This window comes from Mucor mucedo, assembly GCF_025094135.1.
Source record: "Mucor mucedo strain NRRL 3635 chromosome Unknown EV154scaffold_87, whole genome shotgun sequence".
Lineage (NCBI taxonomy): Eukaryota > Fungi > Mucoromycota > Mucoromycetes > Mucorales > Mucoraceae > Mucor > Mucor mucedo.
In genome coordinates this window covers 27,864-55,836 of record NW_026252371.1, presented here as the reverse complement: position 1 = coordinate 55,836, position 27,973 = coordinate 27,864, and the positions used below count along the sequence as shown (strand labels likewise).

The window sequence follows — 27,973 nt, the reverse complement described above, 5'->3', positions numbered from 1 at the left end:
AGAGCTAGAAATAGAGTCCAAATGTTGAAAAGTGTGAAATAAATTCTAATTCAACTGATTGTGTTTCAGGTGTCAAATAATGCTGTGTTAATCGCCTGATTCTTAAGAGTATATCAGTTTAGCTCGATTTTCTTCTTACTGTCACAACAAGTAATATTATTTTTAAAAGCATGCTATTTTTTTATTTTTTACTTTAAAAAAGACATCATTGTAGCTTTTCAGTATATAGTATATAAATATAACAGAAAGCAGTCTAGTTTTTTTGACAGAGTAGAACAATTGCTTTGAAAGATTCAGAACCGACTTGTAATAATTGTCTTGCATTGTGTAAAAGATCATTAAGGCGAAATTATATGCTCTTGTAACCATGAAAGACCAAGAACACCATGCCTAAAACTAAATGAATAATACAATTATGAGTATTATGATTAAAACGAATGTACTCAAAAATTAAATGATTGAAAGCAATATCAGTTTTGGGACGTATGTCATACAGCAACAGTAAATGTTATCATTTACCACCACAATACAAGAGATTTGTCATAGCAGGGATAGCTACCTCATGATTCACGCAAAACTGAGTGGAACAGAGAAGCCATTTGAAATTTAAATTCTTCATCAAACAGAAACCATTTGTCATCTTTTTATCGATCGAGTTCCATCTTCTAAGATGTTTTAATTTTGATTTATGAAGGCACTTAGCTTTTAAAATTTTACATGAAAAAAACTGAATAATGCGCAAAATTCAGAACTACACGCCCATAATTTTATTGGGCGACGTCAGTGGAATTGGCTTATATTTGTTGCATAGATATTTCGAGAACGTACATATGAACATTTTTATTTTGGTAATAGACTATAGACAGTTTTTAACAATGGGATTTTTTTTTTTTTTTTTTTTTTTTGATACAGCCAATAAGTGCTGTAAAGGTATTGGAAAATGTAAAAGAAAAGAGATATCTTTTTAATTATTCTTTTTAGAGGCTCTTTCGACTAATCTTCCATGACGCATGAGCTTTATCATCGAAGCAGCGCCATACAACGTCGTACTGCCTGTCCACTTTAAGACGTTGATAGGGCTATAATAATTTCTTTTCAAGCAGATGGCTAAAGCCACCGACCCTTCCATTAAATGAACCACGGCAGCCCAATTCAACACGGAACGAATTAATTCGGGAGTCAAGTAATTACGAAAAGTGACGACAAATGATGGAAAGAGCCTTTGTAAAAAGGCATCTGAAGCATATCCAAGCAGAGCAATTGATGACAAACCAATTGTAACAGACGTTTGCCAAAAACGATCGGCCGGATAAAATACATCACGCTCCACCGTAGGACGAGTACCAAAGATATCCCCAATAGCAGCGTCGGCAATGGCAGCTGATGCTTCGGCGTCCTTGTCATCTTGGATATGCTCAATCTCGGCTTTTTGTGCGTCTTCAATCTCAGCGGCTTTCATAAGAGATTTAAAAGGAGGAGGGCCATTCATGGAACTTGGCTATTTATCTAACAAGTAAATATCATGACGTCGTCTCATTTTACTCACATATGCATATTTACCATGCCTAGTGCAGCTTCAGCTTCTTTTGCCATGTCCTCCAAGACGGGGCGTAAATCCTCACGTTTGGTAACAGGTGCATTGTATTCAATGAAAGCTTCATGTTCAGTCCCATCAGCTAATGTGTAAGCTACTGAGAATCCTTTGGAATTGAGACTTTTAAATGTTGCACGAACAGCATCGGTTTTCTTTGCAAAGTGCTTTACATAAGCTAAATTAGCACCTATTTGCCCAGGACAAAAAAGTTAGTTCACTATAATTTATGCTTTGCGTGTCATTTGAAAGCTTACTGTCATGTCCACTCATATAAGCAGACACAGGACCACTGGCAGTTGCAAGAGGATCGGGTAGAGAAGCCATTTTATTTGTATTTGTGTGAAAGATTTTTTTTTTTTTGTAAATAAATTTTTATTAAGGGTTTGATTTTATACAAATTATTGTCACACATCGCGGAGTGGTGGGACTTGATGAAACGGATGTTCGTGGATGTATGTAACATAGACAAGATTATTAATCTGGGTTTGGGACAGGGTGAATGATCTTATTAATTTGTTGAATAATTTTTGACGCAAATTTGGGTAAATTGGCGACAGGATAAGATTGTGGATTGTCTGTGCCATGAAGCCAGTACAGGTTTCATATTTGCCAAATAGTAGTAGAGACTATAGCGAGATACCACTCATTGTTTTGCATAGACAGCGGATGTTTTAGGGAGCATAGTGACTCATACAACATTGTTGTCGTAAAGTCAAGATACGGGTAGTAGTGGGACAGTACTCGGTGCCAAATCTGTCGCATGATTGGATACTCCACCAAGAAATGAATGGTTGAGTCCTCAGCCGTACCACAGAAAGAGCATTGTGGAGAGAAAACGTTATTAATATGTTTAAACATCAATTGTTTTGTGTGAATATACCTAGAGAAACTCGATAGTAGACATACGGCATCGCCAGAACTGTTTGATATTCCGGATTGGGAAGTTGTGAGTTGTTGAGCATGGCTGCTGATAGTATCTTCGGAAAGAGCTAGGCTGGAATTGGTTCCATAGCTGTTGAAGTCGCATCTGGGACACCATACAAACGCTTCAAGTTTGCTAGTGCGATTACATAAAATATCATTGGCCAGAGTTGGACACAGACGTGGGAATCGAGAGAATTCATGCGTGACCCGTAGGCGCAGTCGTTATTGTTGTTCATCAAATATCAAAAACAGTCCAGCAGCAAAATTTCGATGTTTAAGTGACCAATGAGAATTATCTTGAACTTGAATGACCTTGCGGAGTGGTAGAGCCAGAATATTAGGAACAGGCACATTTATCATTTGAAACTTTGTTGAGGATTGAAAGTAGTCAAATAGTCACCCGTCACCGATACGGTCAATGTTAGAGTCACCGTATCCCTGACGGACGCGTGACGGATACGGCCAATTTTTCCAATTTTTCCGTATCCGTGACGGTCACAACCAATTTTTCCCATTTTTCACCGTATCCGTGACTGATACAGTTAATCCAATAAATTATGTCGTCCAGGCCGAACAAAATGTCGCCCAGTCAGAAATAAAATGTCGCTTAATTAGAAGTAAAATGTCGGCCCAACCGGAATTAAATTTCGCTCCTACAAGAACAAAATGTCGTCCAATCAGAAATAAGTTTTCGCTGCCACAGGAATAAAATGTCGCTTAGTTTTTCTAAGAAAGCTTTTGATACCTTTTTCTTATAATTTCTATTGTAGCCTTACGAGATGAAGAACTCTTTTTTTTTTATGAAGATGGACAAAACAATATTTATAATGAAAACGGTCAATTAAGGTATGTTTCTATGGAGGATGTCATGTCAACTATCGACGATCCCAATATTGTTCTTGAAACTTTGGTTAATCATTCTTCTTATATGAAGAATAAGCCATTGGAAAAACAACCGACTGAAAACAAAAAGTCAACTACTTCAAAGCCAGTGAAATTTGCCTCAAAGAGGAATAATGTGGACTATAGCATTAATCAGAGGACAACATTCATCGATCGTATGATCGAATTACCTATGGGACAGAGGTATGCCGCTGTGGTCGGGAGAGAACTAGGTGTCAAAAAACGAACTGCTCAACGTTGGTGGAGAAGCTACAAAGAGATTGGCGAAGTGCCTGTGGTAAAAACGTAGATTTTTACACTGAAAAAATAAAAAGAAAAAAAAACGAGTTCTTTAAAGTTCCTTTTTATTATACAAATTCAACCCAAATTTGTTACACATGGCATATGGCGTTTTATATACTGAATTTTTACAAACATTCATATTCAAGCACGACTAGGTAAGAAGACTAGCGTAGCAGTGACACTTTTCAAAAACCAAAGTAGAAGCTTAGAAGTTATAGAGAAGAGACCAGAAAAAAATATGGGCTCCAGAGGAGACATTCTTTTTACACTCCAAGGTCAAGGAGCTAGGATTCAGTAAAGTTGGAAAGGACGCAGTACTTCTTATCGATGACAAGTACCTTAATGATGGGTTGTTGAAACTATTAAAGATGCTAAGATACATTTTCTCTGTCTTTGTGGAAACAAATCATTCTCAAATTAGTCAACTCGTAAAGAGAAAATAAAGTGGTAGTTGAAAACCAGTTAATTAAATCAATGTAATTGTTAACTAAAATAAATTCAATCAAGCGTACAGTTGTTCTAATGCCAAAGGGCGTGTTTTTAAAGGCTGTTTTTTAAAAGTTAAAGGGCGGTTTTTGGTATTCCTACTTGAACTCACTATACCCGAGGATATACCGACCAACCAACATAGATACTATATGACTTTGATTGCGACGATCCAGTTTGCTATCTGGAAGTACTACTGGCAGTTCTGCATTCACGATACGTCGTTTGTGGCCGTTCCATACTAGCCTTCATTTTGCAGCAATACCACCTAACTGTCGACGTTCCCTATGTTGATTAATGAGATATTTGGTAGTTAATACCGTTATGTCGTATTCTGTCATATCGTCTTCGTTTTGAAATGTAGCCATTAGCTCTTTCGGAAGTCATATTCTTATATGCCAATACTATTTCGATTTATATATAATCTCGCCACATCCCTCCGCGATGTGTGACGTTTAATAACTTTAATAAAATTCTTTACTTTTGCTACAAAAAAAAGCGCACTTAAAATGATATGATTAGCGTGCATGAGTTATTGATTGACGGTGAATGGACAAGGTCGCTTTCTGTTTTTCGTGCTGCGAGTAAGCTCTCTAAAGATCTCCTCACTCATACCTGCACGCATGTTTGACTTTAAACTATCAATATCATTTGCCAATTGACAATGATTCTTATATAAATGGTGAACAGATAAAAGGTCTTCACAAACGGCAACATATAGTCTGAGTTGAGTAGCGTCTCTAGGCATACTTATGGTGCAAATTTCAATCATTACATAAAGTCCAGAATCAAGCAAACAAGTAAAATAGACTGTCACTATCAAGCCTACAAAGTAAGTTTAGTTAAAAGTCCATAAAATTTTAGCAATAACCTACCAACAGCGTGAATACCAATCACACCTTCATAGAAATTACTGTCAATGGATTGTTTAGAGAATCGGCCAATTCTAATCAAGTCTAAAAGAGTCGCATATATCATCTTTTGTATCTTCACCCTTTACTTCACCTACGGTAATTGGGCCGTTCCATACAACGTTATTTAGTATTCTTCCTACAAAATCTGGCCTTTGAATTGAATTGTTTATTTGAATATCGCACCTGTAAATATCATTCACTGGTTAGTTCTTCGTATACCCAAATTCTTTTAAGTAATAGCTTACCATGAAAATTGCTTTCCTGAATCAGTATCTTCAATGATAGGACGAAAAATAGAATCAACGTAAGACCCACACAATGTTCTTTCTTGGATTTTTCCTGTAAATTTTTTTCTTGGTAATCTTTCCGTACTAATGAAAAAATTACGTCAATACATAAGCAAAAAGCAAAAAGCAAAAAGCGTATTATTATTATGATACTAACAGGTTTCTCAGACCAATCAAAATGTCATCTACAGCGGTATCAACATTTTCTGAAGTCAGTGACATGATACATTTAGAAGCTTGTCTTGATCCAAGTTTTCCTTCGCCAAAATTCTACACAAGAGTCATAATTAGCTGCGCTTTTCGCCTTAAAGTTTAAATCAAATGCCCAAATTTACCTTTACAATCAATTTTAACTCTCTCTCTAGATTCACATCAAGTGTTTCGCATTCAATACGATATTTTTTTTGAATGTGGTTTGTCAAGCTTTGAATCATATCAATTCCCAAGATATTTTTCACATCTTCGCATATTTGATCTTTCTTTAAAAGCAAAATATTGTCTAATGCCAAGATGCCTTGTGCATCTGTTTCTACCAGTAAGCCGGTTTGATAATACTTCTTGGCAACCATAACTTGATATTCTACCCACTTTTCTAAAATTACTTTTCCATCAATAACAAGACTATCTGTTGGAGGAACACGCTTATAATTCATATCGAACGATTGCTTGTCATTGTTTTGAAGCTGGGTTGATTTTTTGCGTGAAGATTGAGGTGCTGGAGAATTGTACACTGAGCCATTGAAACTGTTCAGGGAATGATTGATGGAGCCTATATTGATAGTTGAAGAGCTACTCGGTCTTATAAAAAAATATAGTTAGAGTATTATGTTTCTTCACATATAAGGAACTTTACTTACGTTGCATAATTTGAGGGTTCTGACGACGATGTTCGATGCGACTCAGTCGTGGGTGGTGGTAATTGAGCAAGATAATTGTTTTTCATAGTCTGAATATTGTATTAGTTTTATTTCTCTGCTTAAACTTTATCTCTTTTTTACTTGCATTCCAATCGTGTTTCCATTTGCTCGCTTTTTCGTTGTTATGAAAATTTAACTCTTGTCTTAATGCATCAAACGCACTCTCCAAAGAGCAATTTCCTTTTTCAATGCGCTTGGCCGCGATAGCTTCATCAAAGTTCCAATAACTGTAGACAGTTTTTGTTAAGTATGACATTTGAGGAATAGGGAGTTTGATTTATGAAGTCCTTTTTTTTTTGTGATTTCAATACAGTATTTTAGTCTAAAAGGAGACGATTTCAAAAATTTTGAGAGACGATCTGAGATTGAAATACTGTATTATTCACTAGATTTCACAAAAGAGCGCTGTTGATTCAAGCGCATTATGCCGTCACAAATGACGTAACTATTATTTATTTCACTAGACTTAAAATTTCCGTAGTAAGCAATTTTTAAACACTTTACAAAGTTACATCAAGGGTGCCACTTTGGCTTGGTCAGTAGTTATAGCTGCGAAACAGTAGTTCTGCGTTACTCGGGTTTGCTACGACTCTACACGTTTTGTGCTCTCAAGGTCCTTTGGTTACTTGGCATCTTTAATGCTTAGGAGCCATAGATCTGACTTACGAGGCAGCTTGCAGCAATGTTGAATAGAAGCATTTCTTGTTTTCCATTGCTGATTCAGAGACATCCAAGAATTTTGTTGTCGATAACAAAGTTAGGCGGAAAAGATTTGTAGTTGCGTAGCCATTGGTCTGACATGGAAGGTTCTATAGTTTGTTATCGATTTCGATTGGGAACTATAGGTCTGACTTACGAGGCAGCTTCCAATACAGTTGAAGAGTGAAAATGTGATGTATTCGTACACACAGGTTCATCCTGTATCATTAATTGTCATCTTGAAGTCTTGTTACAAGATGGGAAAGAAGATACTTTGCCACTCAGAGATTAATACAAACTGCTGTTTTGGCTACTGCTTTACAAGTATTGTTCCAAGTCAATTTGGTATCCAGACTCACATAGCTAAGTATAAATTCTTTTGCGTAAAAAAAGCATTATATTGAATTCGTCTTCTGCTAGGGAAAATGAATATCTTTGTTCAGATTATTCTCCAAGAACTATAACAAGAGTTCCATTTTGGCTTGGTCAGTAGTTATAGCTGCGAAACAGTAGTTCTGCGTTACTCGGGTTTGCTACGACTCTACACGTTTTGTGCTCTCAAGGTCCTTTGGTTACTTGGCATCTTTAATGCTCAGGAGCCATAGATCTGACTTACGAGGCAGCTTGCAGCAATGTTGAATAGAAGCATTTCTTGTTTTCCATTGCTGATTCAGAGACATCCAAGAATTTTGTTGTCGATAACAAAGTTAGGCGGAAAAGATTTGTAGTTGCGTAGCCATTGGTCTGACATGGAAGGTTCTATAGTTTGTTATCGATTTCGATTGGGAACTATAGGTCTGACTTACGAGGCAGCTTCCAATACAGTTGAAGAGTGAAAATGTGATGTATTCGTACACACAGGTTCATCCTGTATTATTAATTGTCATCTTGAAGTTTTGTTACAAGATGGGAAAGAAGATACTTTGCCACTCAGAGATTAATACAAACTGCTGTTTTGGCTACTGCTTTACAAGTATTGTTCCAAGTCAATTTGGTATCCAGACTCACATAGCTAAGCATGATGTTATACATTTTCCTTAAAATCAGTATAATCCATTAGCCGTGTCGCATCACTCTCACTTTAACCGCCCTCACAAGCTAAATTAATCTCATGCTTGGTGTCTAGAAATTGCTAAAGTAAGTTAATACTATAAGTTTTGATGCATGTTTTGTGATAACTTATGAGCTTATTTGTCTGAAGAATCCTCCTGATGATATTGAAATTATGTACTGATTTTTTAATTCAAGCGACTGAACAAGACAATAAGGTTGATTTACATATGGCTCATACTTTGACGCAGTTGTAAATATACATAAACGCCAACATGGTGTAATGAGTTACTAATATCATATATTTATTTAGACCACCTGCGTTTGTTGCTGGTTCTCATGATAGTTCGATCGAAGACTCTTATGCGTGCCATTATTTAGCACCCATACTTTAGTTAATTTATAGTACGGATAAAAAATTCACTGTTTAATGGTAAGTTGGCAGTTTTTGTGGAAATAGAAGACTAATCTACATGCATTTGATACATTTTCATAGGGCCAATGACGCCTCATATGAAGATCCAACATTTGAACCTGACTTTCAGGGCTTTAACCTTATCATTAATATTAGATGTATCGTTATTGTGGCAGAATTCAAACTCAAGTCTCGTAGAATCTGACTTGATCAAATTAGGAAAACAGATCTACAGTCCGCGGGCTTTTATGTCAAGGTAAAAAATTTAAACACACATGTATTGGATATGCCATCTCCTTACACATATCGAATGTAGAAACATTGAAGAATTACATTTGTCACCTGCCTTCATTTATAAGCTTATTCAAGTTAAAGTAAGTACATAGTGTTTGATTAAAACGTTTATATCTTGCTGACCTTAATTTCTTTTGTAAATAATACAAACAGAATATCACTCTTGAAAATGTAAAAAAGCAGAAGAGTGCATTATAACAGCAAACAGTTCAATGTATCGTCAACTATGCAGTTCTCCGGAATTGTGGCTTTCCTATAGTTCATGTTAATTATTAAGATCAAGCAAAAAGAGATAACCCAGTGACTAACCAACAGAATTTTTTAATCAATTATCAAATCAACTACAATAAACTGTAACTCGTTTTCATTATGATTAATGAATTATACGCTAATCATCAACTATTATCGTTATTGCAATATATATTTAAACTTCTTACATTGCCATATTAAGCATAATCGTCAATAGTCATTCCACATAAAAAAAAAACCAGCAAACTTGAATTTTTTTGTTTTATTTATATAATCAATCACATCCCAAGATCTTAAATAAAAAAAATCTGTTATTTTTCTATATATGTGTAAAAGTGCATGCGTATTTATTTAAAATAAAGACTTTGTAAAAATTGATGGCCTTGAAGTAGATGTGATGCATCGTACTAGCCATTCTACTGCATAATTCAAACATAATGTTCTGTATCACTGTAACAATCTCATACTTATTGATAGCTTTACTCTCTCAGTCGTTCCAAAAATAAGAAATATATTTGCTTAATCTTCTTTTATTTAAAAATAAAATGTTCTTGATGATATTTAATCTTCTTAGAACGAAGAAAAGGGAAAAAGGAGGGAGATGTCATTTGTATTATTTTTTATTCTCATGTCTAAATAACCAAAAATCCGCCCTTTGGCATTAGAACAACTGTACGCTTGATTGAATTTATTTTAGTTAACAATTACATTGATTTAATTAACTGGTTTTCAACTACCACTTTATTTTCTCTTTACGAGTTGACTAATTTGAGAATGATTTGTTTCCACAAAGACAGAGAAAATGTATCTTAGCATCTTTAATAGTTTCAACAACCCATCATTAAGGTACTTGTCATCGATAAGAAGTACTGCGTCCTTTCCAACTTTACTGAATCCTAGCTCCTTGACCTTGGAGTGTAAAAAGAATGTCTCCTCTGGAGCCCATATTTTTTTCTGGTCTCTTCTCTATAACTTCTAAGCTTCTACTTTGGTTTTTGAAAAGTGTCACTGCTACGCTAGTCTTCTTACCTAGTCGTGCTTGAATATGAATGTTTGTAAAAATTCAGTATATAAAACGCCATATGCCATGTGTAACAAATTTGGGTTGAATTTGTATAATAAAAAGGAACTTTAAAGAACTCGTTTTTTTTTCTTTTTTATTTTTTCAGTGTAAAAATCTACGTTTTTACCACAGGCACTTCGCCAATCTCTTTGTAGCTTCTCCACCAACGTTGAGCAGTTCGTTTTTTGACACCTAGTTCTCTCCCGACCACAGCGGCATACCTCTGTCCCATAGGTAATTCGATCATACGATCGATGAATGTTGTCCTCTGATTAATGCTATAGTCCACATTATTCCTCTTTGAGGCAAATTTCACTGGCTTTGAAGTAGTTGACTTTTTGTTTTCAGTCGGTTGTTTTTCCAATGGCTTATTCTTCATATAAGAAGAATGATTAACCAAAGTTTCAAGAACAATATTGGGATCGTCGATAGTTGACATGACATCCTCCATAGAAACATACCTTAATTGACCGTTTTCATTATAAATATTGTTTTGTCCATCTTCATAAAAAAAAAAGAGTTCTTCATCTCGTAAGGCTACAATAGAAATTATAAGAAAAAGGTATCAAAAGCTTTCTTAGAAAAACTAAGCGACATTTTATTCCTGTGGCAGCGAAAACTTATTTCTGATTGGACGACATTTTGTTCTTGTAGGAGCGAAATTTAATTCCGGTTGGGCCGACATTTTACTTCTAATTAAGCGACATTTTATTTCTGACTGGGCGACATTTTGTTCGGCCTGGACGACATAATTTATTGGATTAACTGTACGGCCAATTTGTGATGGATACTGCCATTATTTCATTATTTTCACCGTATCCGTGGCTGAAATGGTTAATTTATCTCCGTTATTGACTGTGTATTTGACGGATTTTATGAGTTATATTCTATATTTTCCGAAATCTTCAAACGTCCATTACTAATGCAAAAATTATTACACTCTTGTCTTGTTGAACAGTTATATTTAATTGGTTTGTTTATAAAAAAAGTAATTTATTTATTTATGTGATAATAAAAAATATTACGATGTATTTTATTAAAAGAATATATTAAAAGAGTTATTAGAAAGAAATAAAGACCAAATTCAATAAGGTGTAGCCCATTGTTTGGTAGTGGAGAATCATAAATAGAACAGTGACAAACCTGTAATCAAAGTTATTAATAGGTGATTAACATATTTCATATGTATTATTTTAGATGCCTTATCCTATAGCCAACTTCATTACCATTTTATCTATAACAATATTATCAGAATATATCAACACAAACAAAGAGATCAAGTTAATAACGTTTCAATAAACACGGGCAGAACACCAAAAAAATAGCAATGACTCATCTTATTAGATGTCAAAATACCACGCACAATAGTTTACATCGGGAAAGATTTAGATAGTAACAGAGTATGCTACATTTTATTATTTACAGAATATTTATATAAAAAGAATTGGGGAAAGAAGAGTAGTTTTGTAAAAAAGATCTTTTAAAATAAGAGTGGGAAGCTTATGTAACGTCAAACACACAGAATGGTCGAAAAATTGACCGTATCCTTTACGGTGACGGAGACGGTCAATTTATAAAATTGCCCCGTCCAGGATACAGAATAGTCTAAAATTGACCAGATCAGTCAGGGATACGGTCAAAACCGTTGTTAACCTTCACCATAATTTTGCAGTGCTGACATGCCATATGGAGAACTTATTAAAGACTGGGCTTTTGCGGAATTCCGGATCATATAATGGGAGTAAAGGATACAACGATGAATTCTGAAAGTGACTTAGATGCTTAAGCATGATCGGAAACACAAATGATGGGCACCCATTGTGTGAAAGAAAGAAATGAGTGCTGCTCGGGTCGGTTTTTAAAGCTTTTTTTTCGAAAGTCACGCCCCCGATTTGGCCTAATGGACATGCGATTCTCCCTGCAGTACAACTACTCGGCTATCTCACGAACAACAAACTGAATGAGAAACCTTCCGCTTGCTGAAAAAGAAAGTTGCGTAAGGATGGTGTTACACTAACGAAACGCTTCCCTGCCACTAAAAGGGTGTATTCTCGGTCGAGAGATACCTGTCGATACCGACGTAGCAGGAACGATTGATAAGAAGGTTATGTGGGAAAGCATTTGACTACACGCGGAATGTCGCCTCAAGTCTTTTTATTCGACATTTCGAAGGCTTTAGATGCTGGGGGATGAAAGCTTCTAAATAAGCGAGAACTCTGAGCGATCCAACTGGAGTTACCACAAACGGAATTACTGGCTCATCGATCGTAGAGATCCATGACATGTTAGATAGCAATAGTAGTATTACAATCCCGACAGCGAAAAGAAGGAAGGATACTAGCATATGTGCTATTCATTTAGATGTACGAGGTCACTCAGTAAGACAATCCTAATTACGATTAGAAACATTCGTATGTTCTGTCTCTGATATTCTTTATGACTGATAAATTATGATTGTTCCCGCATAGAGTAAATCTATTCTCTACTTTGCTATTGTCGTGCATGTCTACTAAAATATTAGGTTTTACCATATCCTTGTTGTTGACTTGTGCTCAATCTCCCGCTCTTAAACGAAGATGGACATTGATAGTATAATACACGTCATTGATACGGATAAAAAAAGGGTCTTTATTTCATTAGCTTCTCGAGGTCCTTTTGGTAATCTAGAGGGAATCAACGTTTAATTTCATTATTTTCAGTGACTAAGAAAATGATACATTACTTAAACTTTTAGTTTTGACAGCTTCATTATCTTTTGCGAGGAAAAAAATGTTGGACGAAGGGACCTGGCGCTCATAGAGGGCCTACAAATATAAAAATGCACACATATCAATGCTTGTCTTCTCTTATTACATTTTTTGTTGCTGGTTTTTCCTTACGGTGGTGGGCTTCAAATGGGCTAACTCTGCATTCAACACTTTTGACTCTTGAATCTTTTTTTTTTTTTTTTGTAAGGTTAGGAAATGACCATGAGAGAAACGATTGAGCACATGGTGTGTACCTGTTTATCTAAGATGGCATTTTGAAATTCTGACATTATGTGTACGTATGGAAGAGAGAAGGGTTAACTATAAAATCACAATTGATCCCACACACACCACAGTAAGAAAAAAAAAGTGACTGGCTCTTCTTCAAACATATCATTGTCAAACTTATGCAAAAAAAAAAAAGACATAGAAAATAAAAATACATCAGGTCCTCTTCTTTAAAAAAGATCCTTTCTATCCACATAGTGTCCAATTTTTGCTTTATTTAGATACAAGCTGTATGTGTAAAAAAAACAAAGTTTTTAAGTAACAAGGGTTAAATGTTTCAACAAATTTAAAGTTCTTGGACGCTGAGAGCTATTGATAAAAGAAAAAAAGTTAATAAAAGGACGTACTGAAACGACTAAAAAGACATACCAGGAGGAAGAGACTGCTTGAGCTTCAAAGCCTTTTGACGGTCGTTGACAACGAGAGTGTACAAGTAACGAGAACATCTGACCTTGAACTTGTATTGTTCACCGTTCTTCTTGACACGAGCAGCTACAGATTAAGAGAAAGAAAATTAATCGTCGGTTTTCTTCCTTTAATCATTAATATCTTACAACGAGCGTCCTTTCTACGGGTGATTTCGAGGAAATTCTTGATGTCCAGAACCTGCTTGGGCTATTAATTCCACACAAAAATAAAAAGGTAGGGTTAGTCATCGCATGTCATGTCATCTCGACCCTTTTTTTTTTTTTTCTCTAATTGACTGTGTATCTATTTTTCGACGTGAAATTCTCTGAATCCATCCATCGGTCGTTTTCTGATCATCTAACGTCGAGTAATTTCCCTGTATCTCTCTTTTCGTTTTAACTTACCATTGTTTGAATTTATACCTTGCTAAAAGAGGATGGAACTACAACTTACTGCAGTAGCTGACATCTCGTAAGCTGAGAGATCCCCCTCCAGCTCGGAAACTCCCCGGTCCGGACAACTTTTATCATCCATTCCCCTCACCACCACCACCAGTTACCGGAAATTGGGGTTGATTACTTTTTTTTTTTTGCTGGAGTTTATCTTTCGCTTGGAGGATTACTACAGTAAGGGTTACTTTATCTGGATATTTTATGCTGCAAGTGACTATCTGAAAATAATTTCGATCCGTCCAAATTAAAAAGTGATTATTACTTGCATTCCTACTGATTTATTAAAATTATGCAAACACGAGACCCCAGAATATAAAGAAAAAACATTGTTGTAATATGATTTAAACCAGACTACTCCTCTTGGGTAAACCAAGGGTGATTCTACCAAATTAAAAAGCGTCAGAATTGTAAAATAGACCCAGTTATATCTACTCCTTTTTTTTTACCAGTGCTTCATCTACAGTTGTTCTTTTCTTTACATCCACTGTCAGTAAACCTTCAATCAATGATTTGACTACGGCACTTAGTGAGTTTGAATTCTTTCCTGTTATTGTCAAATGATTCTTACCTTTGCTTGATATGTCCCTCCATACAGGCGCATTAAAATTATACCGTCCTGTTAAAATACTTTGTCGGGTAGAAAATGAACCAAATGTACCTTGTTCTTATAGTTATTCATAAACGTTAGCTAACATGGAATGAGTAGACACACAAAAACATGTAGGTTACCATCATGGAAAGGTACAGTTCCGCAGAGACACACATAAAGCACAACGCCCAGACTCCATAAATCACATTCCTTTCCATAGGCTGTTGTCGATGGATCTTTGGAAGTGATTTGATCGAACAATTTACTCTTTTGCTTTAAGTCAAGCACTTCAGGTGCCACTGTAAAGGGTTGATTAGCAATACTATATAGGTCACACCTGCCTTTCTGTTTATTTTTACCGTAGTATTCTGTTCCACATCGAGTCATTAAATTATCTTGTTGAAGACTAGCCAATCCGAAATCACATATTTTTACTTGCATATCAATTTTATTTACCATCATAACTATTAAAAAAGATATAAGAGATGGGTTTCAATTGCATATATCTTAATAAAGGAACTTTACTGTTTTCGGGTTTAATGTCTCGATGAACCACACCAGAATCATGTAAATACTGAGGGAGATGTATTTAGATAAATCAGAGGCTCGCGTCACATCTTTTTCTAGCTGTGCTTTGTTGAACTCAATTTACCTTGGTTGTATGAAAGAGTTGTTTAAATATTATTTTTGTGCTGGATTCGGTCAATGAACCACAATTCGTAATGTGGGAAAACAAATCTCCTTCCGAAATACTACAAAAAAGATCAGCATGAATAAAACTGTGTATAGATAATGAGAAAATATATTATTACTATTCCATGACAATGTGGTATTCTTTGGCGCTATCAAACACTTTGACAATGCCTACAACTCCTGGCTGAAATGTTGCACAATGTTAGGCGCAAAAAAAAAAGTGGAAACTATCGAGTGATATACTTACATGCTTTTGTAATAACATGAGTACACTGATTTCTTGCTCGAATGATTCGAGTGATTTAGTTTGATGCTTGAATGAATCCTTGTTTATGATTTTAACAACGTAATATTCGGGCTGTGTGGGATCTCGTTTCTTCATTGTTGCAATGTAGACAGAAGCGAAATTACCTCTGCCAATCAATTGACCCAGCTTGAATTCATCCAGAAAAGTCTAGATAAAATATGTAAAATTCATCAGTGGACTGTCGTTGTTATCGATGTATATTTCTCGATTACTTTAGCAATGATATTTGGCCTTAGGTAAATAACATAGGCTATATATAAATAAAAGAGGTCAGTATAAAGCAAAGAATTGAGAAAGGTTTCTTACGCAAGGATTTAGGCTTGTTCTCTCTTGGTGAAATAAATCGGATATGATCTAAATTCTGAAGCCAGACAGGCTCTTTAGATTGTTTTTGAATGACATTTTTATTGACGGAGGTTATGGTAGGCCATGTTGTCTCACTAGTTTTGATTAATAATGGCATGGTTATAGATTAATATGTAAAATACCTGATATCTTTTAGAAATACTCGGATGGTACATTTATTGTCGATACCCGTATAGTTCTCCTGAAAATAGTATTTAAGGAATTAGGGAAACAAATAAATAAAAAATAAAGAAAAAGATTTACCACATAGATCAAACAATGTCTTGGTTGAATACGCTCATCGTCTATACTGCAATCACCAGAGTGAGTACAAAAAGAAAGAAATAAGAATTTATCGATGTGATCTTACACTATGTCGCATGAACTGTCACTACCAATCAAATAGCCTTTCCGATCATCTTCCAGCGACTGACAGTCCAAAAGGTAATAACCAACACCTTTGTCATCCTGTAAATAGGCCCATGCGTCAGGATGTTCTTCCCATTCCACATCCGAATCGGTTGCCCATGATGTCAATGACGGTGTTGATTCTCGTGCTCTTTTGCTCCTTTTCTGGATAAGCACTCGTTTCCTTTTCTTTATGTCGGGCTTCGAGACTGCTAATCGTTGTATTTGGTTATGGCTGATTGTGTCCGTTTCAATGACAGTCGATAGGCTGTTGCTTTCGATGACAGTCGATGTGTCACTTAAAGTGATCGAAACACTCTCGGTCTGCGGTGCTTCATTCGTATCACGATTCATCATTAACGGCCACTGAAGTAATCGTCTCCACACGTTTCGGTTCATCACAATCCCTCTAAAAAAAAGAAAAAGAGAGAGAAAAAGAAAGGGGGACAAATAAATCCCCGGATAAAATATAGACGTGTATGTGTGTAAATTACACAGGTGATATGTTGATGTTTACATAAGAGGCGAACTATTGGCCAATCATCTTAATTGGGTCTCGTAGTTTCATGTCGATCACTTACATAACAACCGTCCCCGAAGGTGTTGTTACAGCTAATGTGTGTGTATTTATAACTCTCGAGAATGCAGTGGTGTATGATAAGAGAGAGAGATAGGTGTGTCTGTGTGAGTGGGCGCTATAAAATCAATTAGAGAAAAATACAGCAAACTTTTACGTAAGCATGTGAAAATAATAAACATCTTAGTTACAGCTTGCTTTCCCCAAACACCAAGATTTATTTATTTATATAAAGTCTAGAACTAATCACTGCCAACTACGCCACCTTTACTCAACCCCACAGCCTTTTCTACGACTTCTCTCATCAGATCAATCAGCGTACAACATGTGACGACGATGTGAGCTTCAAAATGATCAGGTCTATCCACTAATTTCAGGGCATTTCTATCAATGATTAATTCGCCCAGATGTACAAAATAGCCCATACGATGACTATCGAATTCGGCAATGACATGCCATTTCTTCTTTTGTTCCTGCGGCTGTTCGCATTTGACCTCACAGACCATATCATGCGATAACAAACTGGCTCTTTTCCATCGAATTTGGAATCCCTCAAACTCAGTTTCGTACGTAAACAACAGGTGCGAGTTTGTCTTGTTGTGTAATTGATTTGATTTAGTGGTGTTTTCTGTGGCTGCCGTAATCGTATCATCGTCCTCCACATCGTCTTCTTCACCATTGAATTCCTCTGTCGAAAGCAAAGGAAAGTCTCCCCATTCCACTGTAATTTCTTTCTTAAAGGCTCGTCTTCTTGCTTCGGCCACCTTGATCTTTTCAGTACTGGTCTTGTACAGAATATTTTGAAATCCCCAAGAATACGAATGAGGTTGGATCTTTTTGTATTTCTGGTCTTTGGTGCCTTGTAAATATACCTCATGCTCGTGGGGTCTAGATAAAGAGTATTTACGTAAATCAAACGTGATCAAGTCTTCCATAGGCTTGGTTTTCAGGATTTTTAGTAGCGCTAAACGGGTGGTGGCACTGCTCATATTACTACTATTACTGCTGACGCTAGAAGCACTGGGACTGAGAGCAGCAGGAGGTGGTGAAGACGTCAGTCCCGTAGTAGAAGAAGGAATATGTGATAGCAGATGGCTGGTTAAAAGTGACCCTCCACTTTCCTCCTCGTCATCTTCATTCGTCTTTATAGCAGGTCGTTTGCCATCGACAAATTCCGCTCTAACGATCAAGTCATCCAACACTTCTTGAGGTAAACGCACTCGCTCTTCGTACGTGTTGGGTTTATCAAATACTGGCTCGCCTTCGTCTTTTGTGTCTGGTTTGTGAGTCAAGATGGGTGGTATATCGTCTGCAGTGTCAGGCTTCATTGTTAAATAAAAAAGGAGTGCGATTTTAAAGGGAGAGTTTTCCCTTTTCTTTTTATTTATTGCTGGGAACCAAACTAAACGGAGCAGAGGTTTTTTTTAGACGTGTGTAACGTGGAGACACGTCCTGGTTTGACTTTCTTTTTTCGCTTTAAGCCCAATGCTGTAGAAGCAAAAAGGGAGATGAATTTGTAGTATAATTAGCTGGTGTTAGCTATTGTGTATACACAATTCTCTGTACATCTACTGATGAAAGACAATCCAGTACTTCTAGTTGACAACAAAGTTTGGACGGGATTGGATCCCGCAGTAACTCTTCTGCATAAATATGTGCAGGGTAAAGGTAGAGCCACAACGTAATTCCAATGATAATGTCCTGTTCTCAAATAGGCAGTCTGATGTAGTTATATTCTTGTTTATTTAGATGCGAGCAGGCTGGGATAATAGCAGTATACTAAAGTGATAAGGTGAAAGTGAGAGACATTTTAAAGAAAGAGACGTGGCTTTAACACGTAAGAAGAGTCTAAAAGCAACTATTATTTTTTGTCTGGGTAATACATTCAAATGAAAGTTATCATTGCGTGGCAAGACGTGTGTCACGTACAAGAATTCATGCTGTTGTCTTTACACTATTTTAAAACTGGGGCTCAAAAATACATGTGACTGATTTTTACAGAAGCTAAAAGAAGCGAGGAATACAATAATTTTTTTTTTCTTCTTTTTTCACTTCAACATGGAGAGAAACACATATAAACGTAGAATGGATGAACTCTCTGCAGGAAGGAATCAGTTTATGTCTGCGTCTTCAGGAAGCAATAAAAAACCTAATACAGCCATGGTGTCAAGCTTTGACCCTGCAAGGAATCGATTCAAAGGACAAACGTTTAGAACAGACACAACCAAATTGATAAAACCAACTAGAGTGAAGAAAACGTCGACAGATGATTCTGATGATGATTTTAAAGAATCTCTGATTCTCCCTACTCGTCATACCGCGCCTGTTTCCCTTTCTAAACCTGCCAGAAATCCCTTTGCTGCAAACAAAGCAGGCAGGGTGTCAAAGCCTGGATTAGTGAATTCCGTCATTGACGATACCGATGATTTTAGAGTACCCGCCAGAGCCAAATTGAATTTACCAACCAAACTGACTTTACCAAAGAAAAACAAGGCACAGGAAGAAATCATCCATAAAAAGAAGCAATTGTTGGAGAATCTGACTGCTCATCAGAAACAACAAGCCGACAACAAGGATAAAAAAGTTTGTCCGTTCTGCTCAGAAATTTTATTTCCTATGCGTACAGCCATTGCCGAGGCTTTAAAAGCTATAAAAAAACGAGATCGAGAACACGAAGAACGAGAGCTTAGGATAAAAGAAAAGGAAAACGCCACTTCATCCTATTCCTTAAGCATGATTACCAAAAGACATATCCCCACTGCAGAAAAGGATGCATTTTGTAGTCTGCATTATAGAGAATTAGTGACCATTCCTGAGGGTTATAAGAAAAAGTACCCTACTAAAATCGACTTTGACGCTATTCCCAAACGCATTCAACGCTTTGATGAAGAACTACGTGCCATCATCTCCAATCGAATCAATAGTGATTACCGTAATCTGGCTGAAACCGCATACAAAGAACAGGGATTGACCAAGGCAAGAAGTGCCATGAGCGTCATGCTCCGTTTTGAACACACCTTGCCCGGCTATTACGGACCCAAGGGATCCGCTGTCATTTTCGATGCCTTATCCAGCGCTTATTTAAAATCCGGTTACTTTGCCAAACACTTGGTTTCGCCACAATTACCCATTGAGTTTATTCAACAAGTCTTGGTCCCTGAGGCTGGATTTCGTCTCATTCGACAAGATATCATGAAGGCAGCCACAGGAGGTCCTCCACCCAATGCCACCGACAAGGCCAAGCAAATAATGATTGAGAGTTGCGAATATGGAAACGCCATGTTCCCAATGGAAGAGCCCGATATTGAAGAATCAGACCTTGTCAAACCTGTTTATATTGCACTGGACGAGGATGACGAAAATGATAGTGATGATGATAGCGAAAGTGACGATGATGCTTATGATTAGATCCCTTTATACATTTACAATAAATATGACACACGCACACACACTCTCTCTCTCTTTCTCTCTTTCTCTCTTTCTTTCTCTTTCTCTCTCTCTCTCTCTCTTTTATTTTTGTCCACATTGAAATATACATAAAATATACACTATCGTTTCCGTGTTGCTTTATTATATTTTGGTTTTGGATAAAATTCTCTAATGATGTTCGACATTCTTGTGGTGCTCTACGGTAAAAAGAAGAAAAAAGAGAGTGTTAGTTCGATCCATGTGTATGCATGTATGCAATGCTTCTTACTCAAGTGGAATTGGTAATCAATGGTATAACCAATGGCAAAGACACCAAAGATAAGGTGAAGCAAAGGAGTGACGGAAGCGTTTTCACCATCAATATAAGCGGCCTTATAACGAGCAAAAGGGCCAACGGGCTTGGCAACTTCGGCAGCACCCTTGGGCAATTTCTATAATAGAAGCCATAAGTGAGTGACACAGCACTTTACAATTGATTTAATTTTTTTTTTTTTTTTTTTTTATCTCAAACCTTGTAGAAATCGACCAATTGAGAAATTTGACCATCCTTGGCAGAACCAGAAAGTCTGGTGGCGGCTGCTACATTAGGAGGAATAAGGGTCTTGGTGGTGTAGGCACGACGGAAAATGGCGCTCATTTTAATCGAAATAAAAAAGTGAAGAAGAAAAAAAAAAATGCTCTCTCGTAGAAAAATCACCAGGGGGTGAAACTGGCCCAACGTCACCCCGACTCTCTTTTTTGCTTTTTCGGCTATGGACACCCCAAACCTGAGGTAGGCCTGACATAGGTATAGTAACGAAGCAAAAGAACAATAATCATGTCCTCAAAGGGTTCATTAATCAACATGTGAATTTATGACGAGTGAATAAGATTGATCAGCAATTTCTTACTGGAAAAATTATCTTTATTAGACCATTGACACTGGATATCAGCAATGAGCCATTGATGCGAATGTACACTAAAAGTATTGTGAGAAGGGTATAGATCAACTTTTATGTTACAGATTTACAGCGTGTTGCACAAATAACGCTATATTATTAATGTGGTTTCAAGATCATTCTATCCAACTTTAGCTCCCCTTATTGTCATCTAAGAGCTCTTATTTTCATTTTACCCTACAGAAAATGTATCCTGTAAGTTTTGACATTTTTAATCTCGAGGTTATACCCCTTGTGTTTTGACCACTCTAAGGTTTTTAAAAAATCAAAAACTTGGTGATCTAATTTGGTATTGTAGATGATTCCGAGCATTTTTCTTGGCTTATAAGGATGTACTAAAAAAAAAGTATACTAGGAAAGCATTTTATTGATAAACTGCCTTGATATATATATATATAAATATATATAATGTTTCTAGAACAAAAAAAGTAATTAATCGAAAGATTATGTGAATGGCATGATGTCTACTTTAAATTTTAGTGGTACAACAGAAGCATGAGACCTTCAAGAAGGGACCCTTTTTGTTATCAGATCTAACTGAGATTCAATTTTTTGGGAATGGCGATTCCTCTTTATGATACTACCAGCAAAAGATAGACATAAAATTCACTTGAAGAAATGGGAAGCATTACACTCTACAAAATGGTTGCACACACGTAAGATAAATAATAATAAAAAAACTGACACTACTAGTAAGCCATATTCGGAGTTTTGCCTCTCGTTACTTTATATTACAGTGTGCAGATGTGGGGAACCACATTTGAGATCAAAAATCATTTCAGGTCATACAATCCTAAAAGAACAAAAATAACAAACAAAACTTATTTCATTTTAAAGCCGGTTGCACGGAGGTATGAATTTTATTTTATTTTCTATGTAAGAGTTCTAAGTAACACAGCAAGGTGCATGAGAGAGGGTGTTTACGGATGAGTTTTGTTGCAACCTTTATTTGATGTTTGTAGCCGCGGTATTATTAAAATATGGCACTGAAAGAGATTACTCCATGTACACAGAAAGCGACCCTTTTTGGGTTTAGTATTAGTCATGTAGAAGTGTGAGTACTTGCCTACACACACACACACACACACACATTGTCTGTTTCACTGTCTGTTGTTACGATCTGACTATATGTCTCTACTATCTATTGAGACCGGGTTCACTGTCTCTTGATCAACAAGAGTTACCATTTATACATGATTCAAATAGGTCTGGGTAACAAGTGAGCGGAGAATTCAATTCAACTTAACCAAATCAATAAAAGTGGAAACCACACGAGAATCTTGTAGACAGAAATAAAATAAAAAAAACCTTGTTTTATGACAAGGCAATTGAATAATTTGTAAAATTAGCTTGTTCTACTGCCATTGAGAAGGAAAAGAGATTGGGCATCTAATAACTTCAGCTCTTGCAAGATCTGATAAAAAATTTTAAGAAAAAAAAAAAAGAAATCGGGGAATCATCATTTGCTAGATCTTTTATTATCAGATCATGGGTCAATTGATATATTCATAATTTTACAGCTGTATAAATGTAGGTTGCAAATTCTTGTTGTACACAATTGTTTCTTTTCTCTTCTGCTACAAACAATTATTTATTTTTCACAAAGACAGTATATTGTAAAATGAAATTTCCTTCTCTAAAAAAGGAACAAGAGGGTCCAAATTCATTAACCCAAATGGATAACAACGAGGTTGGATACGGAAGTACATCTCAACCTCAGGAAACAAGAGACTTTAGTCAAGAGTTTTATGGTGTTCAGAAAGTCATTTTAATGAAAAGACTTGGAAGAAAATGGGACAAAATTCTCGTTGTCACAGGGTACTCTTTATAAATATTTCTTTTAACTTGTATGCTAAAACAGTAAAAACTTATTATTAGTATTATCATGGTTGCATGGGCCAAGAATTGGGAGGGAAACGTTGTTTACGCTGCCTCTGTTGCTGTCACCAGTTATTTCGAGTCTCTCAATATCTCTGGTCTGATCAGTGTGGTTCTTTATATTGTCGAAACTGTCTTGTTACCAATGTATGCAAAGTTTTCCGATATGATTGGCAGATCGGAAGCATTCGCCATTGCAATTTTCTTTTATGTTATTTCTGGCATTGTCCAAGCGGTTGCTCCCAGCATGGATGCTCTTATTGTAAAGCTCATTATTGCATAATAATATGTAAATTAAGAAAAAACTAACATATTATATATATATTTTTTTCCTCGACTAGGGTGGACAAGTTATCTACGCTATTGGTATATCGGGTGTCTCTGTTCTTGGTCACGTTCTTATTGCCGGTAAAGATCAATCTTCTTGACTGAATTCCAAACTTATATCTAACGCATTCCTTTATTATCACTAGATATTACATCTTCAGTAAACCGAGGGCTGTTCCAGGCCTTTTACGATTTCCCTGCCATGGTCAACCTTTGGGTTGCACCTTTAGTGGGCGATGCCATTGTAAAACATAGCTCATGGAGATGGACATATGCCATGATTCCATTCTGTGTTGGCGGCACTGCTATTCCTTTATTATTTGGCCTGTATCGTATTGAGAAAACTGTCAAGAAATCAGGACTTTTACCTCGCAAAGACAAGACAAAATACCAGAGCATGTCCTTTGCTGAAAAGTTCAAGTATGTGTGTAATGAACTCGATATTGTTGGCAGTATTTTGTTTATCGGTGCACTCTGCATGATTCTGTTACCTCTGGTGCTTGGTCCCTCACGTTGGGGTGGATGGAATACGTCTCCCACCATTGGTTGTCTTGTCGCTGGCTTTGTCTGTGCCATCTTGTTTGTTGTGTATGAAAGAAAGTATGCAGAGTTCCCTGTCATTCCTGTTGGGGATTGGAAAAGTCCTACCCCTATTGCTGGTGTTATGACTTGTGCTGCTATCAGTACGATTCGTGCTACAAATTGGACTTACTTCACCACCTATCTTCAAATTACCCGTAGAGTGTCCAATGTCACGTCGGTCTACATTGATCGTAGTTACCATGCCACCTTCTTATTATCTCAACTTGCTGCTGGATACTTGATGAAACGCTTCAAGGTTTATCGACCTATTGTCTTTGTGGGAATTTGCTTGTACATGCTCGGTATGGGTCTTATGATTCCCTCTCGTTATCCTACTTCTCCCATGGGTTTCGTGATTATTACTCAAATTATTGCCGGTTTTGGCTCAGGCATGATTTATGTGCCTGTTCTTGTAGCTGTTCAAAGTTCAGTTCCTCATGCTGGTAAAAGAAACATCTTGATAAAGATAGTTGCGTCGAATAATAACTTTTTTTTTTTTGTTCTTTTTTACTAGACCTTGCTATGGTAACCGCATTGGTACAAGTGGGAGGTACAATTGCTACAAGTATTGGTGGATCTATTGCTGGTGCTATTTGGAATGCTCTTTTGCCTGGACAATTAGCAGAACATGCTCCTGGAGAATATGACCCTGCTTTAATTCTCGGTAGTATCGATTATATCAACAATCTCCCCGAGGCACAGCATGCTGGTGCCACCATTGCTTATGGCCATGTCCAACGGATTTTATCGATTGTTGGGCTTTGTCTTTCGATTATTGCGTTTGGATTCTTTTTGAGGATGAAGCCATTTGGATTAACCGAGGAGGAAAGTCACGGTCAAGAACCTGAGGGAGAAACAAATGAACAAGTTGCTGATAGTTACAGTATCAGTAAGAGCTCTGAAGAAAGCCCCAAAAACAGTAAGTCCTTTTCGTTGTGTAATTGATTTTATGTTTTGCTGCAGTATGACTCACCCTTTTTTTGTGTATAGAATTATAATTTATTTTTTTACACGCTAATAACTAAAAGAAAAAACCTATTAATAATCAAAATTACATTGCACTACTATCGTACCTAATAAAATTACCCGTCCCCCTTTTTTCCTTAATTTATTTTGGTCCCGTTAAATAATACCGAGTTTCAGGTAGATCTGATAAAAGTTAGGGTTACTCAACAATTGCGATCCCCGCTTCTGTAGATTCTGCAGACTTGTTGTAAAAAGAAATGTGGGTGATATAATTTATTATAGTATTACAAATGGGAGGTGAGGGGGGGGGGAAGACTAGAGAATTCTCAAGATATATTGCAAGGGTTAGAGGAAGAAACGATGGTGGATTTACAAGTGGGTATGTTCTTCATCAAAAGGAACATTTAACCAACCCCATGAGCTGGTGGCGTATACATTTTCAGGAATAGAGCGTGCAGCAATCCATGAACCCACTGTGACTAAAGGACCAAGCATATGCGTCTGCATCACGGCTTCTTTCTACATGGGTTTATATGAGTTCATCATTTCTTTTATTTTTTAACCGTTAAATCAAATATAAAGATGCTTACCTTTCCGAGAATCATCTTGATCAGAGCAAGATCTTTACTCTTGTATGGCTCTAATTCTTCCTGCGTGGCACCAGCAATCATCTTTCTGATATTTTCAAAAGCGGCATAACCTTGCATCCAGGCATAATGACCTGTCTTGACATCTGTATGGTCTGTGACATCACCGGCAGCAAATATATGTGGGAATCTATCATCTTGAATTTGCATTGTTGGTTTGACCTTGACAAAACCGGTTTCTTTATTAATAGCATCGGGTGCGAGTTCTGCAAGCATACCGCTATTAGGTGTCATACCAATACACATGATCTAATATCAACTGATGAGTTTCACACATATATAAAAAAAAAGGGTGCTTTTACTTACGGCAAGATCGCCATGAATGATTTTTCCACCCTTGGTATGGACTTCAATAGGATTAACTTTCAAAGGAAATCCACCAGGAGGCAGAATAACACGATCACCCAAGACTTGCTTGACACCAACCTTCTTGAGAATGTTGTAGGTCATCACATCCATGCTCACTTTATATCTGGGCAAGTATCTGTTACGGGAATGTAATAAAGTTACTGTCTTTTCAGGATAGTGTTCCTTAATTTCAGCAGCCAATTCTGTTGAAACATGAAAAAGATGAGTCGGTATTTGAAAAAAAAAAGCGCTTGAGCGGAGGAAATGTCTTACCTAATCCAACGGCACCAGCGCCAATAATAATGGGACGTTCGGCCTCACGGATAATTTCTTGATAACTTTTAAGGGCTGCGATACCTTCAGCCTTTGTGTTGACAGTCAAGCGACCGGGAATGGGAATTTTGGTACCAGCAACGTAAACGAGATAGGCAAAATCAATCTTGGTGCCGAATTCAGGCACCTCTCGGTCAATAACGACATGATTTTGATGGATGCTTGTGGCACGAGCATGAACGACTTTACCAACAGATTCGTCTCCTTTAAACATTTGATCGTAAGGCACAAACAGCTCTTTTTCGAAACCAGATACCACAGATGCACGAGGAAAGGCAAACACATGGTTGAAATGGGTCTTTTCTTCAATCAAGATAATGCGGTAGTTTTCAACATGATCAGCGTTCCAGGAGAGACAAGCACCCAGTGCTATAGAGAGCAAAAAAAAAAAAAAAAAAAAAAAAAATTAGCGGGGGCAAGGACTATAAAAGGGACAATTTCTATTAAACAATTACCTCCACAAGATGCACCGATAAATACAATATTTTTCACTTCAGAGGTATTATTAGAGACCATTGTGTGATTTATGTTGGAATAATTTGATTTCTGGAAAATCTAGCGATTAAAAAAAAAGAAAAAGAAATAACTTCAATCTGATAACCAAAAAAGTATTTCAATCAAATTTAACAGTCACCCCATACTCAAGGCGCTAAATCAACTGCTATGTAACACAAAATGTACCCTGTTTTGATGGGAACTTTTTAAAAGATAATCTGATTATACACATTTACCCATATTATGTATCTAGCTCGAGTTAGGGTCATGCCGGGGTGATTTTAGTGATCTTTCTTCCTCTTCTTCATGAAATGTTATATAATACTCAGCATATCTATTTTTATGTGAATAGGAATACAATGTGGTACAAAACCACCTATGAATGGAACAATGGGTATCCGATAATTAAAGCAACATCTCGTGTCACTAGAGAATTCGGGGATCATCGGCGTTAGTCTGTCCCAAGACTATCTTTTCAAAAAAAAAACTAATTCACCCATCTCTTGTTTACTTCTTTAATAATCGGTCATCGTATATCTTTTCTGGCATAATGACTGTCGATACAATTGATAATGATGGGTACATGTCTAGCATTTACTGTAGATGTACAATTCACATATCGTATGCCAGTAAAAAGTTATGATTATCGTTCTCTTTGTGTACAATGCCTTTTTAATTACTGTTGGAACAGCAATGAGGCTCTTGGCATCGCTTCCCTACAAAAAAAATTACCTAATGAATTTTATTATGTCATGGTTTCCTTTTACTGAGTTATCCCGTCCAAGAAAAGGCTAAAGTTTCACATTTAAGACTGGGTTGGTCATTGCTCCCTATTCATTACATTCTTATTGATATGTTGGCTTAGTACGTTTATTTAAATAATGAAGAGAGCCCACTACTTGGATGACATTATTACAGGACTGAAACCTAACTAGTCCAAAAATTTAGAGATTAGTGTCCCTTGTATCAAAGTACGAGAAAAATTATTCATATTTTGATTCGCAACAACAAAATACGGTAGTTAACCACATGATATTTAGACAAATGAAAAAGAGACTCTGTTTATATAATGGTGCGTCAGTGCAGGAACTACTGTATTTATAGCAGGAGATAAATAATAAATCAGAAATCGGGCACTG

The 27,973-nt window shown here is 36.6% G+C and overlaps 12 protein-coding genes across 12 annotated transcripts; 4 read left to right on the top strand and 8 right to left on the bottom strand.

Moving 5' to 3' along the window:
* Nucleotides 1-824: 824 nt before the first annotated feature.
* On the bottom strand, nucleotides 825-1,975 carry EV154DRAFT_517975 (uncharacterized protein). The gene is made up of 3 exons (XM_051602565.1): nucleotides 1,849-1,975; nucleotides 1,561-1,781; nucleotides 825-1,498 (listed from the first exon to the last, which is right to left on the bottom strand). Exons 1-3 carry the CDS (start codon nucleotides 1,916-1,918, stop codon nucleotides 965-967), a joined length of 825 nt encoding a protein of 274 aa, XP_051454748.1. The 5' UTR covers nucleotides 1,919-1,975; the 3' UTR covers nucleotides 825-964.
* Nucleotides 1,976-3,290: 1,315 nt separating this feature from the next.
* Nucleotides 3,291-3,710, top strand: EV154DRAFT_517971 (uncharacterized protein; the record flags this gene model as incomplete). Its single annotated transcript, XM_051602564.1, has 1 exon — nucleotides 3,291-3,710. A coding segment is annotated over one exon (420 nt), but the record flags the coding sequence as incomplete, so codon positions are not given.
* Nucleotides 3,711-4,335: 625 nt separating this feature from the next.
* Nucleotides 4,336-6,333, bottom strand: EV154DRAFT_593915 (uncharacterized protein; the record flags this gene model as incomplete). The annotated part of the gene is made up of 7 exons (XM_051606957.1): nucleotides 4,336-5,014; nucleotides 5,065-5,145; nucleotides 5,195-5,286; nucleotides 5,349-5,474; nucleotides 5,548-5,660; nucleotides 5,726-6,188; nucleotides 6,248-6,333. 7 exons carry the CDS (start codon nucleotides 6,331-6,333, stop codon nucleotides 4,722-4,724), a joined length of 1,254 nt encoding a protein of 417 aa, XP_051454746.1. The 3' UTR covers nucleotides 4,336-4,721.
* A 1,953-nt stretch (nucleotides 6,334-8,286) lies between these two features.
* On the top strand, nucleotides 8,287-8,963 carry EV154DRAFT_566468 (uncharacterized protein; the record flags this gene model as incomplete). Its single annotated transcript, XM_051605962.1, has 6 exons — nucleotides 8,287-8,309; nucleotides 8,370-8,401; nucleotides 8,463-8,489; nucleotides 8,553-8,727; nucleotides 8,788-8,845; nucleotides 8,919-8,963. The coding sequence occupies 6 exons, from the start codon at nucleotides 8,287-8,289 to the stop codon at nucleotides 8,961-8,963; spliced, it is 360 nt and encodes a 119-aa protein (XP_051454745.1).
* A 1,335-nt stretch (nucleotides 8,964-10,298) lies between these two features.
* Nucleotides 10,299-10,612, bottom strand: EV154DRAFT_517961 (uncharacterized protein; the record flags this gene model as incomplete). Its single annotated transcript, XM_051602563.1, has 1 exon — nucleotides 10,299-10,612. A coding segment is annotated over one exon (314 nt), but the record flags the coding sequence as incomplete, so codon positions are not given.
* A 2,695-nt stretch (nucleotides 10,613-13,307) lies between these two features.
* On the bottom strand, nucleotides 13,308-13,964 carry EV154DRAFT_517958 (60S ribosomal protein L38). Its single transcript, XM_051602562.1, has 4 exons — nucleotides 13,925-13,964; nucleotides 13,667-13,727; nucleotides 13,482-13,604; nucleotides 13,308-13,421 (listed from the first exon to the last, which is right to left on the bottom strand). The coding sequence occupies exons 1-4, from the start codon at nucleotides 13,925-13,927 to the stop codon at nucleotides 13,399-13,401; spliced, it is 210 nt and encodes a 69-aa protein (XP_051454743.1). The 5' UTR covers nucleotides 13,928-13,964; the 3' UTR covers nucleotides 13,308-13,398.
* EV154DRAFT_517955 (kinase-like domain-containing protein) lies at nucleotides 13,965-16,747 on the bottom strand. Its single transcript, XM_051602561.1, has 14 exons — nucleotides 16,277-16,747; nucleotides 16,171-16,216; nucleotides 16,050-16,108; nucleotides 15,868-16,001; nucleotides 15,774-15,811; nucleotides 15,502-15,708; nucleotides 15,374-15,438; nucleotides 15,214-15,313; nucleotides 15,087-15,135; nucleotides 14,921-15,025; nucleotides 14,702-14,860; nucleotides 14,541-14,636; nucleotides 14,419-14,486; nucleotides 13,965-14,353 (listed from the first exon to the last, which is right to left on the bottom strand). Exons 1-14 carry the CDS (start codon nucleotides 16,711-16,713, stop codon nucleotides 14,324-14,326), a joined length of 1,593 nt encoding a protein of 530 aa, XP_051454742.1. The 5' UTR covers nucleotides 16,714-16,747; the 3' UTR covers nucleotides 13,965-14,323.
* Nucleotides 16,748-17,049: 302 nt separating this feature from the next.
* EV154DRAFT_517954 (uncharacterized protein) lies at nucleotides 17,050-18,254 on the bottom strand. The gene has a single exon (XM_051602560.1). It carries the CDS (start codon nucleotides 18,217-18,219, stop codon nucleotides 17,134-17,136), a length of 1,086 nt encoding a protein of 361 aa, XP_051454741.1. The 5' UTR covers nucleotides 18,220-18,254; the 3' UTR covers nucleotides 17,050-17,133.
* A 616-nt stretch (nucleotides 18,255-18,870) lies between these two features.
* EV154DRAFT_517953 (RTC4-like domain-containing protein) lies at nucleotides 18,871-20,445 on the top strand (the record flags this gene model as incomplete). The annotated part of the gene is made up of 1 exon (XM_051602559.1): nucleotides 18,871-20,445. A coding segment is annotated over exon 1 (1,346 nt), but the record flags the coding sequence as incomplete, so codon positions are not given.
* Nucleotides 20,446-20,488: 43 nt separating this feature from the next.
* EV154DRAFT_425830 (mitochondrial F1-F0 ATP synthase subunit F of fungi-domain-containing protein) lies at nucleotides 20,489-20,957 on the bottom strand (the record flags this gene model as incomplete). The annotated part of the gene is made up of 3 exons (XM_051596269.1): nucleotides 20,489-20,517; nucleotides 20,589-20,751; nucleotides 20,832-20,957. 3 exons carry the CDS (start codon nucleotides 20,955-20,957, stop codon nucleotides 20,489-20,491), a joined length of 318 nt encoding a protein of 105 aa, XP_051454739.1.
* Nucleotides 20,958-22,832: 1,875 nt separating this feature from the next.
* EV154DRAFT_448019 (major facilitator superfamily domain-containing protein) lies at nucleotides 22,833-25,152 on the top strand. Its single transcript, XM_051597147.1, has 6 exons — nucleotides 22,833-23,076; nucleotides 23,137-23,398; nucleotides 23,478-23,544; nucleotides 23,610-24,488; nucleotides 24,560-24,964; nucleotides 25,036-25,152. Exons 1-6 carry the CDS (start codon nucleotides 22,880-22,882, stop codon nucleotides 25,041-25,043), a joined length of 1,818 nt encoding a protein of 605 aa, XP_051454738.1. The 5' UTR covers nucleotides 22,833-22,879; the 3' UTR covers nucleotides 25,044-25,152.
* Nucleotides 25,153-25,346: 194 nt separating this feature from the next.
* On the bottom strand, nucleotides 25,347-27,130 carry EV154DRAFT_310978 (uncharacterized protein). The gene is made up of 5 exons (XM_051594908.1): nucleotides 26,795-27,130; nucleotides 26,280-26,708; nucleotides 25,965-26,209; nucleotides 25,602-25,907; nucleotides 25,347-25,530 (listed from the first exon to the last, which is right to left on the bottom strand). The coding sequence occupies exons 1-5, from the start codon at nucleotides 26,853-26,855 to the stop codon at nucleotides 25,381-25,383; spliced, it is 1,191 nt and encodes a 396-aa protein (XP_051454737.1). The 5' UTR covers nucleotides 26,856-27,130; the 3' UTR covers nucleotides 25,347-25,380.
* Nucleotides 27,131-27,973: the final 843 nt, after the last annotated feature.

Excerpts from the sequence above, each read along its gene's own strand:
- EV154DRAFT_517975 (XM_051602565.1), bottom strand. The coding sequence starts at position 1,918 with ATGGCTTCTCTACCCGATCCTCTTGCAACTGCCAGTGGTCCTGTGTCT. Across the intron at positions 1,782-1,848 it reads TTATATGAGTGGACATGACA|GTGCTAATTTAGCTTATGTA; the intron begins GTAAGCTTTCAA and ends CTGGGCAAATAG. Across the intron at positions 1,499-1,560 it reads CTGAAGCTGCACTAGGCATG|CCAAGTTCCATGAATGGCCC; the intron begins GTAAATATGCAT and ends TTAGATAAATAG.
- EV154DRAFT_517958 (XM_051602562.1), bottom strand. Across the intron at positions 13,605-13,666 it reads CCGTAGAAAGGACGCTCGTT|CTGCTCGTGTCAAGAAGAAC; the intron begins GTAAGATATTAA and ends CTTAATCTGTAG. Across the intron at positions 13,422-13,481 it reads CAAGCAGTCTCTTCCTCCTG|CTCTCAGCGTCCAAGAACTT; the intron begins GTATGTCTTTTT and ends TTTTATCAATAG.
- EV154DRAFT_517955 (XM_051602561.1), bottom strand. The coding sequence starts at position 16,713 with ATGAACCGAAACGTGTGGAGACGATTACTTCAGTGGCCGTTAATGATG. Across the intron at positions 15,439-15,501 it reads TCATGTTATTACAAAAGCAT|CCAGGAGTTGTAGGCATTGT; the intron begins GTAAGTATATCA and ends GCAACATTTCAG. Across the intron at positions 15,314-15,373 it reads TACCACATTGTCATGGAATA|TATTTCGGAAGGAGATTTGT; the intron begins GTAATAATATAT and ends TCTTTTTTGTAG.
- EV154DRAFT_517954 (XM_051602560.1), bottom strand. The coding sequence starts at position 18,219 with ATGAAGCCTGACACTGCAGACGATATACCACCCATCTTGACTCACAAA.
- EV154DRAFT_448019 (XM_051597147.1), top strand. The coding sequence starts at position 22,880 with ATGAAATTTCCTTCTCTAAAAAAGGAACAAGAGGGTCCAAATTCATTA. Across the intron at positions 23,399-23,477 it reads CCAGCATGGATGCTCTTATT|GGTGGACAAGTTATCTACGC; the intron begins GTAAAGCTCATT and ends TTCCTCGACTAG. Across the intron at positions 24,489-24,559 it reads AAGTTCAGTTCCTCATGCTG|ACCTTGCTATGGTAACCGCA; the intron begins GTAAAAGAAACA and ends CTTTTTTACTAG.
- EV154DRAFT_310978 (XM_051594908.1), bottom strand. The coding sequence starts at position 26,855 with ATGGTCTCTAATAATACCTCTGAAGTGAAAAATATTGTATTTATCGGT. Across the intron at positions 26,709-26,794 it reads TATCGGTGCATCTTGTGGAG|CACTGGGTGCTTGTCTCTCC; the intron begins GTAATTGTTTAA and ends TGCTCTCTATAG. Across the intron at positions 25,908-25,964 it reads TCATTCATGGCGATCTTGCC|ATCATGTGTATTGGTATGAC; the intron begins GTAAGTAAAAGC and ends AGTTGATATTAG.